Raw genomic sequence first — 19,409 nt, 5'->3', positions numbered from 1 at the left:
ATTCTTTTTCCGCAATGGAGAGTAACGTGCACAGATGCATTTACACCTCTGTGATACGGAACAGTGTGAGTTCCCTAATAAGGGGGTGCCTGAGATAGGTACAGAATGGCTCCCCAGGCCATAAGTGCACCACTGATATATACCCTGGCAGTACGGGGCATTGGCAGACAGGACTCATAGCTACACATTTTAATCTGGAAGGGGTTAAATACCCAAATATGTCATGTTTGTTTATTGCAAAGCCCTGTGGGAAGTATTATTCTGAGTTGCATATGATGAAGGCATTATTTAAGTGCACCCCACACCCCAAGATAAAGTAAGGCGAACACAGGATAGTTAGGTTGTACAACCAATGCTTTATTGACAGTCAGCCATTGTGACATCTATAATTGTCTGACAAGATGTTTAGAAATGTTTTATATGTTGTACATAATGGATTTAAAAGTATCCATGGCTCAGAGCAGCCACCAGAACAGCATTGAACTTCTCCCAGGCAGCCTGGACTTGAGGGGTGAAAGCAGATCCCAGCTTTAATGCCAAGACGATGACCAGAACCTCAGCCAGACGCTGCGAATGAAAAATGCCACATTATTAGCAATGTTTATAAACAACCAGTTACAAAACTTTCTTTGTTGTCTTGCTCAATTACCACCAAGGGTTCCCATAACCAAAAAACTGCAAATTAAATAGTCTTCTTTACACTGTACATTGTTGGCCAGTTACGTGGGTCAGTATTTGTGATCCTAGTGTATCGCCTGGACAGGAGAGTTACAAGTCATGATAGTCTTTTTCTCTACAGATTACATTCCTGGTCTTGGTTTACAAAAACCGATGCAAAATATTGCCACGTGACAAGGGCCACACACTTGTTCACCACATAATTGGCAGGCCACAACTGTAGGAGCTTCATTTGACGCCAAATTGAGTATCATGTAGTTTTCCCAAAGGCTAGAATTAAGAAACAACTGAACTGATATTTGAAATAACTCAAGAGCTTGTGTCTACCTAGTATTTATTCATGTCATTAGTTTTTTTAGTAAAAGGTAATTCGTTAATTAATTAATCTCTATCGCTTGTAGGTCAAGTTAATAGTATAAATGAATCATACCTTGAAGTTCTCGGGGTCCACATGGAGTTCCTGGGCATGGGATCTGCTGAGGTCAGCCAGGTAATGTTTCACATCATCAATATGTTGGATGGCACTGCCAACAGCTGTGAGCACCTTCTTGCCATGAGCCTTGACCTTGGCATTGCCGGTGATGGCAGAGACATTGGAAAGGTTGCCAAAGGAGCTGAAGTATCTCTGGGTCCAGGGGTACACGATCAAAAGTCTAGTCAAGCAGTAGGAGAAAAAGTATTAATATTTTTATAGCTCTGTTGATGGAATATAACTATTTGTATGGGAAATAACTGCATCAATATCACTAATGTACAAGCAATATATAATTGCTTCATTATAATAAACCTACCTAAACAATTGTCTATAAAAATTATGACCATTGTATTAATTATTCTAAACGTCAAAGCATAGGGTGACCTGCAGTAGTGTTCTTACCTGCTCAGGGTTTCATGACCATCGGCCTCCACGTTGACCTTCGCCCAGGTTGAGTTGATGAAGGCCTTCTCTTCGGCTGTCCAGTGGACCATTTTGGCTGGAAATGCAAGTAGCTGTTGAGCTTTCTGAGTGAGAAGTAAGATGCTTCTGTCTTTTAGAGATTCTTTCCCTGATTTATAGGAAATTTTGCAGTGTCACACCCAGTCTTTGTTTTGCTGTGTCATTTTTTCTTCTCCACCCTACTACATACTCCTGCATATCTAATCTGGTGGGAATAAGCTATTATTTTTTTTATTGTTTTTTAGATGTTTGTAAGTTCTAAACATCACCAATATATTTCTGCACTTTATAAGTCATAGAAAGAACCGAAAAAAACCTTAAGAACATGGATTATACTGGAAAGTGAATCTCGGGACAGCGGTATGAATAGTAAAAAAATGCCTTTATTAAACAGTGAATTGCAACAACCAGCACTGTGTGCAAGAGTGCCCGCACACTAATATGACAAAATACAAATACCAATAAAAAAGAGAAACACTTATATACAACATATACCATGTACTAACATGAACGAAAAGGGGACCAAGAAGTAGATGCTATGGAAGTAATATTTTTGTAGCACATATGAAACTGGAGTGCAAAAAGTATATACAGTATGAATACAGGTGCAAATCTAGTCCCCTAGTGTGTAATATTCAATATAGCCAGAGTGAACAAAAATATCACGTTGGAATCAGAGACTAGTGTACACTCGATCCCAACAGTGAAAAGTCTTGGGAATAAGTTCCTAAGGCATATCAAATGCAAAAATTATATTTTGTAAAAAATAGAATAAGAATTTGCCCAAAATAATATATATAGCACCAGACTAATGCAGATTAAATTGCATATCCATACACCACAGGAACAGCTGGGGACCACCACTGGACCACCATCCGGTACTGCCATAGGTTATTGATATTATTACTACAAATTAATCTCTATTATGATTCAGTTCTTTGACATTGTGGTTTATCCTGTGGTATATGGGTGCGTGCAGGGCAGCACTCTATCCTGCATATTGCGCAAAGGACAGCACTTCAATCTGTAATCTGTTTGTGCTATGTATACTGTTTTGGGCAGCTGTTCCTGTGGTAAATGGATATGTATAGGGCAGCACATTTTTGGTCAATTTCACAACACTCAGATATTCATTAATTTTTTAAAAATAAAATCCATACCCATAACTCATTCTTTACTGGAAACATACACACGTGGTCAAAATTGTTAGAACCCCTCGTTTAATGACTGACAAGCCATAATGGTCACAGAAATAACTTGAATCTGAGAAAAGTAATAATAGATCAAAAATCTATGAAAATGTGAACAAATGAAAGTCAGACATTGCTTTTCAACCATGCTTCCACAGAATTTTTTAAGAAATAAAACTCATGAAATAGGCCTGAACAGAAATGATGGAACCCCTGAAAATGTGACAAAAGGGACATGTTAAATCAAGGTGTGTCCACTAATTAGCATCACAGGTGTCTACAATCTTGGAATCATAATGAACATAAGGAGAAACAAAAAGAGCATGCGATCACATACATATATGAAAATATCAAATTTTATTAAATACCAAATAGCAGATAAAAATACATCTTTATAGCAAAAGTGTGCTCAAATTGAATGTGGACAGTATATCCCATGAAACAACAGTTAGCTTACTGTGCGTCTCTATTTGGTCCTTGACTAGTCCCGTTCTGTGGATCTGACACATCATCTTCTGCAATCAAGTATCCTACGGAAATTGTTATGTATATTAAATTAATGGATGCTATGTTCATTTATGTATTACTGTAACTTATATACTTTATTATCTGTTTATTTTATTATATGGCTATGTAATCTTTATGTGGCTATACATCATTAAGCTCCATGATACTATTTCCAGCCGGTTATCCATACACTTTTTTTCCTGGGGTTGATGAGTAATGGTTATTGCCAGATCCGCCTATGTTTCATGGCCGTGCGCATCGCCATGTTGTCTGTGTTTCCACACTGCGGCCGGCATCTATATGCAATGCGCTCACTTCCTGGTATCTCCGGCGCGTGCGCAGTGTGCATGATGCCTGGCTTCAGTGGAGGACCTGCAGACGTCGTGGCGCATGCGCCGCGGGCGCCAGGTTTATTGGTGGATCTTGGTCACATGATCAGGGTCAGGGGCTATTTTAAAGGTCCTCTTTGGACATTTACACTCACTCCTCCTTGATAAAGCGTCGGGGGATGCCGCGAAATGCGCGTCGGGGGTCTCACTACTGGGCTCTCCTCTTCCTCCCTTCCCTGGTAAGTTCCACCATGGGCTATTTTGCAATTCCTGGTTGATACAATGTTATGGGGTATTCACATGATGGTTGGAATCTAATTGGCAGTTACACTTTTTTGGCCTTAGATTTCTGTGATATGGCCTGCATTGTTACTATGATACTGTGATATAGGTGACCATTTATGTGTATTTATTTTCCTTGGTGGTTCTTTGATCAGGTTGTTTTCACCTGGGTGGAAGATACAGGTGATGTTTCATGAGATATACTGTCCACATTCAATTATGAGCACACTTTTGCTATAAAGATGTATTTTTATCTGCTATTTGGTATTTAATAAAATTTGATATTTTCATATATGTATGTGATTGCATGCTCTTTTTGTTTCTCCTTATGTTCATTATGATGTTTTTGAGCTTGTGCAATATGGTGCAGGAATGGGTTGGTTTCCCACTCCTATTTTTCACCCTATGATATCTGTGGGGTTCTTGTTGCTATTAATCTTGGAATTAGTAAGTGGGCCTGTATAGAGAGCTACAGAAACTCACTGTGCTGTTTGATGACATGATGTTCCTGTGACTACAGTTGCACATATTATTCAGAGATTTAAGCTCCATGACACTGTAGCCAACCTCCCTGGACGTGGCCCCAAGAGGAAAATTGATGACAAATCAAAGAGATGGATAATACGAATGGTAACAAAAGAGCCCAGAAAAACTTCTGAACAGATTAAAGGTGAACTTCAAGCTCAAGGAACATCAGTGTCAGATCGCACCATCCGTCGTTGTATGAGCCAAAGTGGACTTCATGGGAGATGACCAAGGAGGACACCATTGTTTAAAAAAAAGAAATCATAAAAAAGCCATACTGGAATTTGCCAAACTACAAGTTGACAAAGTCACAAAGCTTCTGAGAGAATGTCCTATGGACAGATGAGACAAAAATGGAACTTTTTGGCAAGACACATCAGCTCTATGTTCACAGATGGGAAAATGAAGCATATCATGAAAATCAAGAAAATAACACTGTCCCTACTGTGAAACAAGGAGGAGGCTATGTTATGTTCTTGTGCTGCTTTGCTGCATCTGATACAGGGTGTCAAGAATCTGTGCAAGGCACAATGAAATCTCAAGACTATCAAGGGATTCTTGAGAGAAATGTGCTGCCCAGTGCCAGAAAGCTTGGTCTCAGTCACAAGTCATGAGTCTTGCAACAGGATAGTGACCCAAAACACACAGCTAAAAACACCCAAGAATGGCTAAGAGGAAAACATTGGACCATTCTGAAGTGACCTTCTATGAGCCCTGACCTAAATCCTATTGAAATCTTTGGAAAGCGCAGAAACATGCCATCTGGAAAAGGCAACCTTCAAACACGAGACAACTGGAGCAGTTTGCTCTTGAGGAGTGGGTCAAAATACCTGTCGAGAGGTGCAGAAGTCTCATTGACACTTACAGAAATCATTTGATTGCAGTAATTACCTCAAAAGGTTGTGCAACAAAATATTAAGTTAAGGGTACCATCATTTCTGTCAACACCTATTTCATGAGTTTTATTTTTTTTTAATTCTCTGAAAGCATGGTTTAAAAGCAGTGACTGACTTTCATTTGTTCATTTTCATAGATTTTTTTACTTATTACTTTTGTCAGATTCAAGTTATTTCTGTGACCATTGTGGTTTTGCTGTCATTAAACAAGGGGTACCAACAATTTTGACCATGTGTGTATTATTGTGATGATCAATATATACACTGCATGCATAATTATTAGGCAAGTTGTATTTGAGAGGATTCTTTTTATTATTGAACAACAAGTATGTTCTCAATCAACCCAAAAGACTCATATCAAAGCTTAATATTTTTGGAAGTTGGAGTGTTTTTTTTTTTTAGATTTGGCTATCTTAGGAGGATTTCTGTTTTTTCAGGTAACTATTACTGTGCAGAATTATTAGGCAACTTAATAAAAACCAAATATATACCCATCTCATTTGTTTATTTTCACCAGGTAAACCAATATAACAACACAAAATTTAGAAATAAACATTTCTGACATTCAAAAGCAAAAAAAAAAAAATCAGTGACCAATATAGCCACCTTTCTTTACGATGACACTCAAAAGCCTTCCATCCATAGATTCGGTCAGTTGCTTAATCTGTTTACAATCAACATTGCGTGCAACAGCCACCACAGCCTCCCAGACACCTGTTCCGAGAGGTGTACTGCTTTCCCTCCCTGTAGATCTCACATTTTATGAGGGACCACAGGTTCTCTATGGGGTTCAGATCAGGTGAACAAGGGGGCCATGTCATTATTTTTTTTACTTTTAGACCTTTACTGGCCAGCCACGCTATGGAGTATTTGGATGCATGTGATGGAGCATTGTCCTGCATGAAAATCATGTTTTTCTTGAACGACACCGACTTCTTCCTGTACCACTGCTTGAAGAAGGTATCTTCCAGAAACTGCCAGTAGGTCTGGGAGTTGAGCTTCACTACATCCTCAACCCGAAAAGGTCCCACAAGTTCACCTTTGATGATACCAGCCCATACCAGTACCCCACCTCCACCTTGCTTGCGTCTAAGTCGGAGTGGAGCTCTCTGCCCTTTACTGATCCTGCCACGGGCCCATCCATCTGGCCCATCAAGAGTCACTCTCATTTCATCAGTCCATAAAACCTTAGAAAAATCAGTCTTAAGATATTTCTTGGCCCAGTCTTGACGTTTTATCTTATGTTTCTTGTTCAAAGGTGGTCATTTTTCAGCCTTATTTACCTTGGCCATGTCCCTGAGTGTGGCACACCTTGTGCTGTTTGATACTCCAGTAATGTTGCAGCTCTGAAATATGGCAAAACTGGTGGCAAATGGCATCTTGGCAGCTTGACGCTTGATTTTCCTCAATTCGTGGGCAGTTATTTTGCACCTTTTTTTTATCAACACGCTTCTTGCGACCCTGTTGGCTATTTGCCATGAAACGCTTGATTGTTCGATGATCACGCTTCAAAAGCTTGGCAATTTCAGGACTGCTGCATCCCTCTGCAAGACATCCCACAATTTTTGACTTTTCAGAGTCCGTCAAATCTTTCTTCTGACCTATTTTGCCAAAGGAAAGGAAGTTGCCTAATAATTAAGCACACCTTATATAGGGTGTTGATGTCATTAGACCACACCCCTCCTCATTACAGAGATGCAAATCACCTGATTTACATAATTGGCAGTTGGCTTTCAAGCCTATACAGCTTGCAGTAGGACAACATGTATGAAAAGGATGATGTGATCAAAATACTTATTTGCCTAATAATTCTGCACACAGTGTACATATATCTGTGTGTGTACTAATATTGTAATATTTGTTAAAGAAGGGTAGACCATGAAGGAAACTTGATTGAGGAAAATAAGGGCTCAATTCTGGCTTTATTAGCAGAGGGATATAGTGAGCGTCATGTTGCCTCCATCCTTAAAATTTCTAAGACGGCAGTCCATTACAACAAGGTCAAGCAGCAGACACTGGGGACAACAATGCTACAGACCGGCAGAGGGCGAAAACAACTCTCCAATAACCGGGATGACATCATCTTATTTGAATGTCACTCAGCAACTGCAGGATGACATCAAGTGACCTACAAAAGGAATGGCAAATGGCAGCTGGGGTGGAGTGCACGGCAAGAACAGTTCGTAACAGGCTCCTAGAGGCAGGGTTCAAGTTATGTAAAGGTGGAAAAAAGCCTTTCATCAATGAGAAGCAATGGAGAGCCAGGCTGAAGTTTGCCAAAGACCATAAGGATTGGACCATAGAGGACTGGAGTAAGGTAATCTTCTCTGATGAGTCTAATTTTCAGCTTTGCCCAACACCTGGTTGTCTAATGGTTAGACAGAGACCTGGAGAAGCATACAAGTCACAGTGTCTTGCACCCACTGCAAAATTTGGTGGAGGATTGGTGATGAGCTGGGGATGCTTCAGCAAAGCTGAAATTAGGCAGGTTAATCTTTGCAAAGGACGTATGAATCAAGCCGCATACAAGGATATCTTGGAAAAACAGTTGATTCCATCTGCTCAGGCAATGTTCCTCAATTCTGAAGAATGTTTTTTCCAGCAGGACAATGCGTCATGCCACACAGCTAGGTCAATCAATGTGTGAATGAAGGACCACCACATCAAATCCCTATCATGGCCAGCCCAATCTCCAGACCTGAAACCCATTCAAAACCTCTGGAATGTAATCAAGAGGACGATGAATAGTCACAAGCCATAAAACAAAGAAGACATTTTTGTTCCAGGAGTGGCATAAGGTCACCCAAAAGCAGTGTGAAAGACAGGTGGAAAACATGCTAAGAAAGCTGTGATTAATAGAGATGAGCGACTTTGCCTTTTTTCGGGTCGAGTCGGGTTTCATGAAACCCGACTTTCTCAAAAGTCGGGTTGAACGAAATCGGCTGATTATCGTGAAAAGTCGAAGGCCGACTGAAAAACGAAACCCAATGCAAGTCAATGGGGAAGAAAAGTCGGCAGTGAGTGGAGGACAGGAAACACACCTACTGTACAGTGCCCATTTTAATGCCAAAAACATCAATTCTTATTACTTAAGCTTGTCAACCTTAATTTACTTTATAATAATAGTTAGGCATTGAAAACTGGGGGCTATTTTGCTAAAGTTGGGGGGGGGGGGCTGGCTCCAGATTTTCGTGGGCCCAGGGCCAAAGAGTGTCAATGGGCTCCTTTAACACATGCCACAATTCATGATCCTCTGATATGGCAGAGAAATTGCGGTATAGTACAATGAAAAATACTTCACTTCTTACACCTCATGACTGATATCCATTTTAAATTCTCCAATGGCTCCAAAAATGGACAGTATATCACTCCATATAGTATTATGGCCACCGCATAGTGCGCTATACAGAGTAATGAGGCCCATATATTTCTCCATACAGAATCATTGGTCCCATATAATGTTTGAAACAGTATATAATGAGCTCCACATAATGCTACAGTATATGTTGGTCCCCATGGATGAAGCTCCACTGTCTTATGGGCCCAAATAATGCTCAATATATAATGGGCCCCATTTCTAATGCTCCAGTGCATAATGGGCCCTGTAAATGCTGCTCCAGTGTCTGATGTCCAGTGGGCCTCATATATCATTCTCCAGAGTATAGTGCTCCCCAAAAATAGCTGTCCCAACATTGAAAACAATTAAATAAGTCTCCTCGCTAGGGAATCCCTGTACTAGTCTGGACTCCTCGTCGTCCCCATCTTCCATCTCACTGCACTTGGACTGTTTAGGCAGAGGGCGTACAGACGTGATGTCATCGCGCTCTCTGACCAGAATGTCACTGTCAGGAAACGCGGAAGACGTCACGGCGGTGGAGCAGGGAGAGGTAAATATTTCAACTATGCAAGTGCTGTGATCCTGAGCAAGCAGGGGGAGCCCACTCGTTGGCGACGGCACTGGCACAAGGCCCCTCATAGTACGCCGGTGTGTCTGACGGCAGGTGTGCACCCCCACCGTCAGAGACACTTGATTCTACTATGAGGGACCTTGTGCCAGTGCCGTTGCCAAACAGTGTGCCCACCCACCTGTCCAGGGCAACGGCACTCGCACGGGTGCGTGCGCCAGGTGGTGACCCTGGCCCTGTGGGAGGAGGCAGCCCAGTTAGGGAGGTGGAAAAATTGGCATATGTTGATGTTGGACATTCAGCAGCTGCAAATGGAGGAATTGGAGAAGTCCGCGGAAGAGGAGGACAAAAGCAAGCCATTTTTCTGGCAACCTACGTATCAGCAGGGGAGGGTGGGGCAAAATCCTTTGAAACCCATGCATGGTTCATTTTAATGAAGGTTAGATCATCAACATTTTGGGCTGACAGACGGGTCCTTTTTTCTGTCAGGATTGATCCAGCAGCATTGAAGACTCGTTCAGATAGCACACTAGCAGCAGGGCAAGCGAGCTCCTGTAAGGCATATTGTGCCAATTCAGGCCAGGTGTCAAGTTTACTGGCACAATAGTTAAGGGGGAATGACCGGTGAGGGAGAACATCGATATGGGAGAAGTAGTTTGTTACCATAGTTGACAACTGCTGTCTCCTGTCACTTTCGATCGATGCAGTATTACCAGTCGTGTGAGCAGTACTTGAAAAATCAGTCCACAACATGGTCATGAAACCCCTGTGTCCAACGCCACTTTGGCTGTGTGCACCACGAACACCTCTTTCATGTTGCCACCTACGACTTGTTGGAAAAACATCACCGCCGCTTTGTGCTGGGAATGCCTCAAACAAACGGTTTACCAGAGTTGCTTGTTTGTTTGCTAATATTAGCTCTAAGTTCTCCTGTGGCATGATGTTTTGGAAATTGCCTTTATAGCGTGGATCCAGGATGCTGGCCAACCAGTAGTCGTCATCGTTCATCATTTTGGCAATGCGGGGGTCCCTTTTTAGGATCTGCAAGGCATAATCAGACATGTGGGCCAATGTTCCAGGTGTCAGTGATGCACTGCGAGTGCTGGGTGGAGGGCACTTTCTCGCAAATCCACATCCCTCCAGTCACGCACAAACCCTGTACCTGACCTTGCAATGCCAACATTTTTTCTTGCCCCCTGAGAAGCATCCTCCTCCCCAATATAATCATCCCCATCCTCCTCCTCCACCTCGTCCACGAGACTTCCCTGACCAGAAAATGGCTGACTGTCATCAAGGCTTCCCTCCTCCTCGGCTGCAGACGCCTGCTCCTTAATGTGCGTCAAGGTTTGCATGAGCAGACGCATAAGTGGGATGCTCATGCTTATGATGGCGTCGTCTGCGCTTACCAGCCATGTGCATTTCTCAAAACACTGAAGGACTTTACAGAGGTCTTTCAGCTTCGACCACTGCACACCAGACAACTCCATGTCTGCCTGCAAACTGCCTGCCCGTGTATCCTCCCACAAATGAATACAGCCTGCCTCTGTTCGCACAGCCTCTGAACCATGTGCAGGGTGGAGTTCCACCTTGTTGCAACGTCGATAATTAGGCGGTGCTTGGGAAGGTGGAGCAATTGCTGCAGCTTCTGCATACGACTGGAGTGTACGGGCGACTGGCGGATGTGCGAGCACAGTCTTCGCACCTTATGGAGCAGGGGTGTTAACTCCGGATAATTATTGAGGAAGCACTGCACCACCAGGTTCAAGGTGTGAGCCAGGCAAGGTATGTGTCTGAGGTTTGAAAGGGCTATGGCTGCCACTAAATTCCGGCCGTTATCACTAACTACCTTGCCTGCCTCAAGATGTAGACTGCCCAGCCATGACTCAGTTTGTCGCTGCAAGTAGTCAGCCAGTACCTCTGCGGTGTGTCTGTTGTCACCCAAACACATCATCTTCAACACAGCCTGCTGACGCTTACCACTAGCTGATCGATAGTGGGACACCTCATGTGCAACACTGGCAGCTGCGGATGGAGTGCTGGTGCGACTGAACTCTGTGGACGAGCTTTCGCTTCTGGAGGAGGTGGAGGGTCGAACGCCTACAGCCAACTGTTTCCTATACCGTGGGCTAGGCAGCAGTGTCCCACCGCCGCTGTCCCCTGTGGACCCTGCATCCACCACATTAACCCAGTGCGCAGTGATGGACACGTAACGGCCCTGGCATGCCAACTGGACCATGCATCTGTTGTGAGGTGCACCTTTCCACTCACTGATTGCTTGAGTGCATGGACAATGCAGTCTTTCACATGCACGTGGAGGGCTGGGATGACTTTTTGCAAAAAGAAGTGCCGACTGGGTAGGTCATAGCATGGTACTGCGTAGGCCATGAGCTCGCGGAAAGCTTTGCTTTCAACCAACCGGTAGGGCATCATCTCTAACGAGATTAGTTTGGCAATGTGGGCGTTCAAAGCCAGTGTACGCGGATGAGAGGATGAGTACTTTCTTGTCCTACTCAGAGTCTCTGGTAGGGTGAGCTGGACTTGAGAGCTGCCTATGGTGGAACTAGCGGTGGACATGGCGGACTGAGAGAGGGTTGGTGATGTTGATGGTGCTGGTGGTGTTGCTGATGGCCTAGATTTAGTCTTTCGTAGCAATAATATTGTGATTCCATGACTGCTTTGCCCTTGCGACGACACCTCGACATTTGCTGCTGGTGGTGTGCAAAACGGTGGGCTTACAGTGGGGGAAGCGATGTAGCGTTGCTGTCTACCTTCATTCGGAGCTGGTGCACATGTGGTACGTGAGGTTTGGTAGTCCGTCCACTCTTGCAAGTACATGGTGGTTAAATGTCTAAGCATGCAACTGGTATTCAAATTTATCACATTTTTCCCTCGGCTAAAGGTCTTTGTGCACTTCTTACAGATAACTTTTGCCTGATCATTAGGATTTTGTTCAAAAAAGTGCCACACTGCACTCTTCCTACTATGGAAGACATTTTGAGACCTTGCACGCTGTGCTAATTTGACCGTCTGGACAAGCTGTTCTGCAACTCTTGGTTTTTGTAACACGTTTTTGGACTGCTACGGTCATGCCAGATAACAGCTGTTGCAATATCGTTACCTGCTGCGGATCCTCCTCCTTCTCTTCTGAGCTATTGGCAGCGGCACCCTCTTCCCCCAATGGATGCCAATCTGGGTCAAAAACTGGGTCATCCATCACCTCCTCTTCAATTTCATGTGCACCTTCCTCTGTGTCACCATGTAAGGTGGTATAGTATGCGGGAAGGGGCACCTGAGTTTCATCAGGGTCAGATTCTGGCTCAGTATACTGCGAGGACAATGTAGTGCTCTGAGTGAATGTACCAGCAGAAAAATCTAGCAGTGGCTGTGCATCAGTGCACTCCATGTCAGATTCATCTTGGACTGGGGAATTCACGATTTGACTTGCTAAACCAGGCATGGTATGTGAAAAGAGCTCCATGGAGTAATCGGTAGTGTGGCCTGCCACATCCTACACTTTTGGTAGGGGTGAAGGACACAAGGAAAGGTGTTGTTCCTAACCAGGAGCCTCCAACTCTGACTCAGTGCTTTTATTTTTTGAAACTTCAGAAGAGGAGGCGAGAGAGCTGGAGGCTGTGTCAGCAATGTAAGCCAAATCTTGTTCCTGAATCTCCGGCTTTAAAAGTGGTTTACCTACTCCCAGAAAAGAGAGCCTTCGAGGCCTTGTGGAGCCTGACGATGACGCAGGCTCAACACCTCCTGCCTTAGGTGCTATTGTGCTTTTGCCACTACCAACAGATGCAACACCACCACCACCACCATCGGGACCAGCTGGCAACCCCCGCCCACTTCCATAGCGTCTTCCACCATACTTGCTCATTTTTGTGAAAATGTACCCAAAATACCACCAGCTAGAAGATGTATCTACTATTGGTGAGAATTTGAATCTCACTATAGATTTGAGGACGCAGAACTATTGTCTCTGGCCCAGTAGTGATTACACCTCAATGTAACATACTGAAATTGGATGGTGTATGACAAGGTGTAGGGTGTCTATAGGATTGGTGAGAATTTGAATCTAACTATAGATTTCAGAACGCAGAACTATTGTCTCTGTCCCAGTAGAGATTACACCTCAATGTAACTGGCTGAAATTGGATGGTGAATGACAAAGTGGAGGGTGTCTATCGGATTGGTGAGAATTTGAATCTCACTATAGATTTGAGGACGCTCAACTATTGTCTCAGGCCCAGTAGAGATTACACCTCAATGTAACAGACTGAAATTGGATGGTGTATGACAAGGTGTAGGGTGTCTATAGGATTGGTGAGAATTTGAATCTCACTATAGATTTGAGGACGCAGAGCTATTGTCTCTGGCCCAGTAGAGATTACACCTCAATGTAACAGGCTGAAATTGGATGGTGAATGACAAAGTGGAGGGTGTCTATCGGATTGGTGAGAATTTGAATCTCACTATAGATTTGAGGACGCTCAGCTATTGTCTCAGGCCCAGTAGAGATTACACATCAATGTAAGAGGCTGAAATTGGATGGTGAATGACAAGGTGGAGAGTGTCTATAGGATTGGTGAGAATTTGAATCTCACTATAGATTTGAGGATGCTGAACTATTGTCTCAGGCCCAGTAGAGATTACACGTCAATGTAACAGGCTGAAATTGGATGGTGAATGACAAGGTGGAGGGTGTCTATAGGATTGGTGAGAATTTGAATCTCACTATAGATTTGAGGACGCTGAACTATTGTCTCAGGCCCAGTAGAGATTACACCTCAATGTAAGAGGCTGAAATTGGATGGTAAATGACAAGGTGGAGGGTGTATAAAGGATTGGTGAGAATTTGAATCTCACTATAGATTTGAGGACGCTGAACTATTGTCTCAGGCCCAGTAGAGATTACACGTCAATGTAACAGGTTGAAATTGGATGGTGTATGACAAGGTGGAGGGTGTGTATAGGATTGGTGAGATTTTGGATCTCACTAGAGATTTGAGGACGCTGTCAATGATGCTCTCAGTCCAAGTATGGACGCAGGCAGCTTAATAAGCAGGACTGCTGCACAGTGCACACACAAAAGGGTGGAAAAATGAACCCTTGGAAACTGTGCAGAAAAGAGGAAGAAAAGTATTTTTGCTTTTAAAAAAGCAGTTTGCACAGCAGTGTGGAAACAGCAATGCCGCTATCAGGGAGCCTTATAAGGCAGCCTAATAACCAACAGAGCTGATGCACAAAAATAGAGCCTCCTCTGTCACTGCACACAAAGTGTTGTGTTGTAAGTGGAAATCGCTAACAGCAGAAGCAGTTTTTTGGTTCTTCTTCCCTGCCTAACGCTCTCCCTACAGAATCAGCAGCAGCTCTCCCTATGCTAAGATCGCCATAAGTAACATGGCGGTCAGCATGCACGCCCTTTTATAGCCCCTGTGATGCCACACAAAGCCAGCCAATCACTTGCATGCCCTTCTCAAAGATGGTGGTGACCGATGCCCATGTCATCGCGTTGCCCACAGTGTGCGTCCTCCATCATTGGCTGAAAAATTGCGCTGGAAGCATCTTTTGAAACGCGACTTTGGCGCTCTGGTCGCCGACCTCGTGGCCGACCTCACGCTATGGTCGGGTTTCGTTTCATGGAACCTGACTTCAGCGGAAGTCGGCGACTTTTGAATATGACCAACCCATTTCGCTCAACTCTAGTGATTAAAAATCATGGTTATTCCACAAATATTGATTTCTGAACTCTTCCTGAGTTAAAACATTAATATTGTTGTTTCTAAATGATTATGAACTTGTTTTCTTAGGCTATGTGCACACGCTGCAGATATAGATGCGGATCCACAGATGTTTTGGCTGCACGGATTCACATCAAATCCGCAGTATAGTGCATAGCCAATGTTAATCTATGGGAAATTGGAATTTGTTGTGCACATGCTGTGGAAAAATCTGCGCAGATTTGCAGCTTTTTTTTCCCACAGCATGTCAATTCTTTCTGCGGATCTGCACAGCGTTTCTGCACCCATTGACTTCCAATGATTTAGGCACATCCGCAGCAAAACTGCAGATGTAAAAAAAGATCTGCGGATATGCTGCAGATGTGGGTGCGAGAAATGCTGCAGATCTTGAGGAGGGAAGTGTGTGGGCAGAGCTATGTACGTATCTGTGTGTGTGGGGGTCTGTGTGTGTGCCGGTGTCTCCGTGAATCTGTCTGTGTGTGGCGGTCTGCGTTGCTGTGTGTGTGTCTGTGTGTAGGCAGGCATCGTCCGATGGGACTACAAGTCCCATCCAGCTATGCCTGCTACAGTGACACCATTAGCCAATGATTGGAAAGTAGTAGTCCCATCGTCCGGCTAATGTGTTGAATGTTAAATAAACAGACACATACAGTACACATAGTACATACTTACCATATACACCTAATCCTCGAAGCCATCGATAATCTGCACATAAAATTAAAATAATAATCTATATACTCCCTGTGTCCGACGTAATCCAATTAGTAACGATTGTCCAACGACGATCTCCTGTGGAGAGCTGTCACATCAGCAGATGCGATCGCTCTCCAGGGGCTCTGGTGATACAGTGACGGAGAGAATGCTCCGCACTGTATCACTCCGCCACCAACAGGTCATCTGAGTTCATCCTGTCACTTGTGGCACCCCAGCGTGATGGAGATGGTGGAAAGGGCAATGACAGGGGTGGTGATGAGGACAATGATGGGGGAGGAGGGCGCGAGCAATAATGGAAGGGGTTGCATTATACTCTGAGGGGGCTACATTATATTCTGTGGAGAGGCTGCATTATACTATATGAGGGGGAATGCATTATACCCTATGAGGGTGCTACATTATATTCTATGGGGGGGCTACATTATACCTTATGAGGGGGTTGCATTATATTTTGCTGGGTGCTGCATTATACCCTATGAGGGGGGCTGCATTATATTCTATGAGGGGGCTTCATTATATTCTATGAGGGGGCTACTTTATATTCTATGAGGGGCTACATTATATTCTATGAGGGGGCTACCCCAACCCTTGCTACATAATTGACGTGTACTACCTTATATTATACTCTGATATTAGCGTGTTTTACCACACAAGTGGTGGTCTTGAATTTATTTCTATGCTACATAGTGGGCCCCAAGAATGATTTTCTCTGGTGGACCCAAGGTGCTCCAGTCCGATGCTGTCTCTGAGGGTGCACACACAGCAGGATAAAGCATAGGCTACAAAGACTACATAACCTGTGCTTTTCTTTGCGTTCTACCTCACTGTGTGTGCGCTCTCAGTTAAGACTTGTGTTCTCCTATCTCCTGAGCTGCACTTTTCAAGGGTTTATTGAGCTTTCAGTGGGGGTTTCCAGGCAATTAAATGTGATAAAACTTCAATGAAAGTTTAGTTACTCTTTAAACTTTGTTTCCAGTTACCATTTGGGTCACTTTTGTAAGTCTGAGCAGGACACAACTGATGCAAACCGATGGTCTGGTCTTCAGAAGAACTGCTTCTAGGGTTTCCTGCATAAGAAATGAAAAAGGATTGTCTTAGTAATAGAAATTACGCCTTACTGACCACATTTATGATCTTTTTATATGTCACTTTTATCTACGTGTTCACATCATACATTATTCATAGCAGATAGTGGATAGTCACTTTGTCGGCTCAAGAATTGGGTGTTATGTGTATTCTAAGTAAATGGCTTGCAACCTTGTGACTGACCTAAATTAACTTGTCTTTGGAAAGGTCATGGATAGGAATTTCCATACCTATATCAGGAACATCCTTGCAGTGCATAAAAGTATTTGTACTCGGCTTTCTCCATTCATGGGGTATGTGCACACTACATCTTTAATTCGATGGCTAAGCCGCCAGAGTTTACTTTCTTATAGCTGCTTTAGGAAAAAGACTTTTTCCCTGAAATGGCTTTGCGGGCGGTTTTGTTGTTGTTTTTCATTCTCTATATCTTCTATTGAGAAAGTAGGTGGCTGACTTCTGAGCAGAAGCCACCAAAAGAAAGAACATGTTGTTTTTGTAGCTATGGTCTATAGGATTGTCAATAATAACCAACTCTTGTGCTCAGCTTTCTTCAGCAGCCCTAAGGACAATGAATGAAGCAGAGTTGTAGCATGCGCTTCTCTGCAGGGCCCCATTCTGTGGTGAAACAAGCTTTCACTGAGGCTCACCATATGCTCTGGCTTCAGGGTAAATTCACTTGCTTCAGATTTTGATGCAGAAATTACTGTGAGGCCGGCGTCACATTACCATAGAATACGGACGAGTGCTATGAGAAAAAAACGCATAGCACTTGGACCAATGTTAATCTATAGGGCAGCTCCCATCATCCATTTTTTTCTCGCTCGTATTATACGTGCGACAGAAATCGCAGCATGCTGCGATTTGCACCGTATTACGGCCGATACTTGCCAATGCAAGTCTATGGGTGCAAGAAAAAAACAGATTACATGCGGACCATGCGTGTGACTTGCGAGAAATACGCATCGGTGTCCTTTAGAAAAGCTGGAAATTTATTGCGCTATACTGTAAAATCACACTGACAGGTTAAAATAGAATAGGATACATGTATACACGTAGTATAGGTATATATATATATAATTGACACACACACATATATATATATATTTATATTTCATATAGATAGCAGAATAGGTGATAATTTAATTGTCGGCTTCAGTAAAATCATTGCAGAAGCCGACAGGATATGAGACATGGTTTACATACAGTAAACCAATGCATATCAGTTAGATTTATATATGTCAATGTGAAGCGAAAAAAGGAGAAATATGCAGCACTCACCGATATAGCTGAAAATCTGTGCGTCTTTATTTCACATAAATTCCATCAATAGTTATGTGGACATGCAGGACGTTAGAGGAATGCTAGGGGAGGGAGGGTCCAGGTAACGAGTAATCGCGAAACGGCCGTTGTCCGGCACCTCCCTCCCCTAGCAATGCTCTAACGTGCTGCATGTCCACACATCTATTGATGGAATTTATGTGAAATAAAGACGCACAGATTTTCAGCTATATCGATGAGTGCTGCATATTTCTCCTTTTTTCGCTTCACATTGACATATATAAATCTAACTGATATGCATTGGTTTACTGTATGTCAATGTGAAGCGAAAAAAGGAGAAATATGCAGCACTCACCGATATAGCTGAAAATCTGTGCGTCTTTATTTCACATAAATTCCATCAATAGATGTGTGGACATGCAGGACGTTAGAGGAATGCTAGGGGAGGTGCCGGACAATGGCCGTTTTGCGATTACTCGCTTCTACGGGTCCAGGTAGCGAGTAATCGCGAAACAGCCGTTGTCCAGCACCTCCCTCCCCTAGCATTCCTCTAACGTCCTGCATGTCCACACATCTATTGATGGAATTTATGTGAAATAAAGACGCACAGATTTTCAGCTATATCGGTGAGTGCTGCATATTTCTCCTTTTTTCGCTTCACATTGAAATATTCATGTTTTTTCATCCAAGCACCTCCGTTTTTTGACTGAAATATATACTGCAATACTTCAGATAAATAGCTCTGTCTGTTAATGTGGTGATTTGTGTGCCCTAGTATGCCATTCATCTGTTTGCTCTTTGCTGAGATTTATATATGTCCATAACTAATAATGTTATTAGTGTGTGTGTAAAATTTTGGAGCTGTAGGTGTTAAATTAAAGAATTAATTCACGGTAAAAAAATTGTGTGGGCTCCCGCGCAATTTTCTCTGCCAGAGAGGGAAAGCCAGTGACTGAGGGCAGATATTAATAGTCTAGAAAGGGACCATTGTTATTGGCCCCCCGGCTAAAAACATCTGCCCCCAGCCTCCCCAGAAAAGGAGCATCTGTAAGATGTGCCAATTAAGGCACTTAGCCTCCCATTGCCCTGTAGCAGGTGGCATATGGGGTAATAAGGGGTTAATGTCACCATGCTATTGTAAGGTGACATTAAGCCTTGTTAATAATGGAGAGGTGTCAATAAGACACCTCTCCATTATTAATCCAATAGTATGAAAGGGTTAAAAAAACACACACATTAAGAATATATAATATATATTCTTATAAGAATATATTAGAAGTATTTCAATGAAATAATTACATATTTTTGCCATCTTTATTAAACTCCCAATCCATTTGAAGC

General features: G+C 43.2%; 1 protein-coding gene across 1 annotated transcript; it reads right to left on the bottom strand.

Annotated features, from left to right (window-relative positions):
* Positions 1–406: 406 nt before the first annotated feature.
* LOC141049816 (hemoglobin subunit beta-2-like) lies at positions 407–1,667 on the bottom strand. Its single transcript, XM_073546632.1, has 3 exons — positions 1,556–1,667; positions 1,109–1,331; positions 407–567 (listed from the first exon to the last, which is right to left on the bottom strand). Exons 1-3 carry the CDS (start codon positions 1,645–1,647, stop codon positions 439–441), a joined length of 444 nt encoding a protein of 147 aa, XP_073402733.1. The 5' UTR covers positions 1,648–1,667; the 3' UTR covers positions 407–438.
* Positions 1,668–19,409: the final 17,742 nt, after the last annotated feature.

Source organism: Dendrobates tinctorius, unplaced genomic scaffold (assembly GCF_039654945.1).
Source record: "Dendrobates tinctorius isolate UK_male_01 unplaced genomic scaffold, ASM3965494v1 ptg000150l, whole genome shotgun sequence".
In the NCBI taxonomy this organism is placed as follows: domain Eukaryota; kingdom Metazoa; phylum Chordata; class Amphibia; order Anura; family Dendrobatidae; genus Dendrobates; species Dendrobates tinctorius.
The sequence above is the reverse complement of the archived record's forward strand: the minus strand, read 5'-3'. Positions and strand labels throughout refer to the sequence as shown.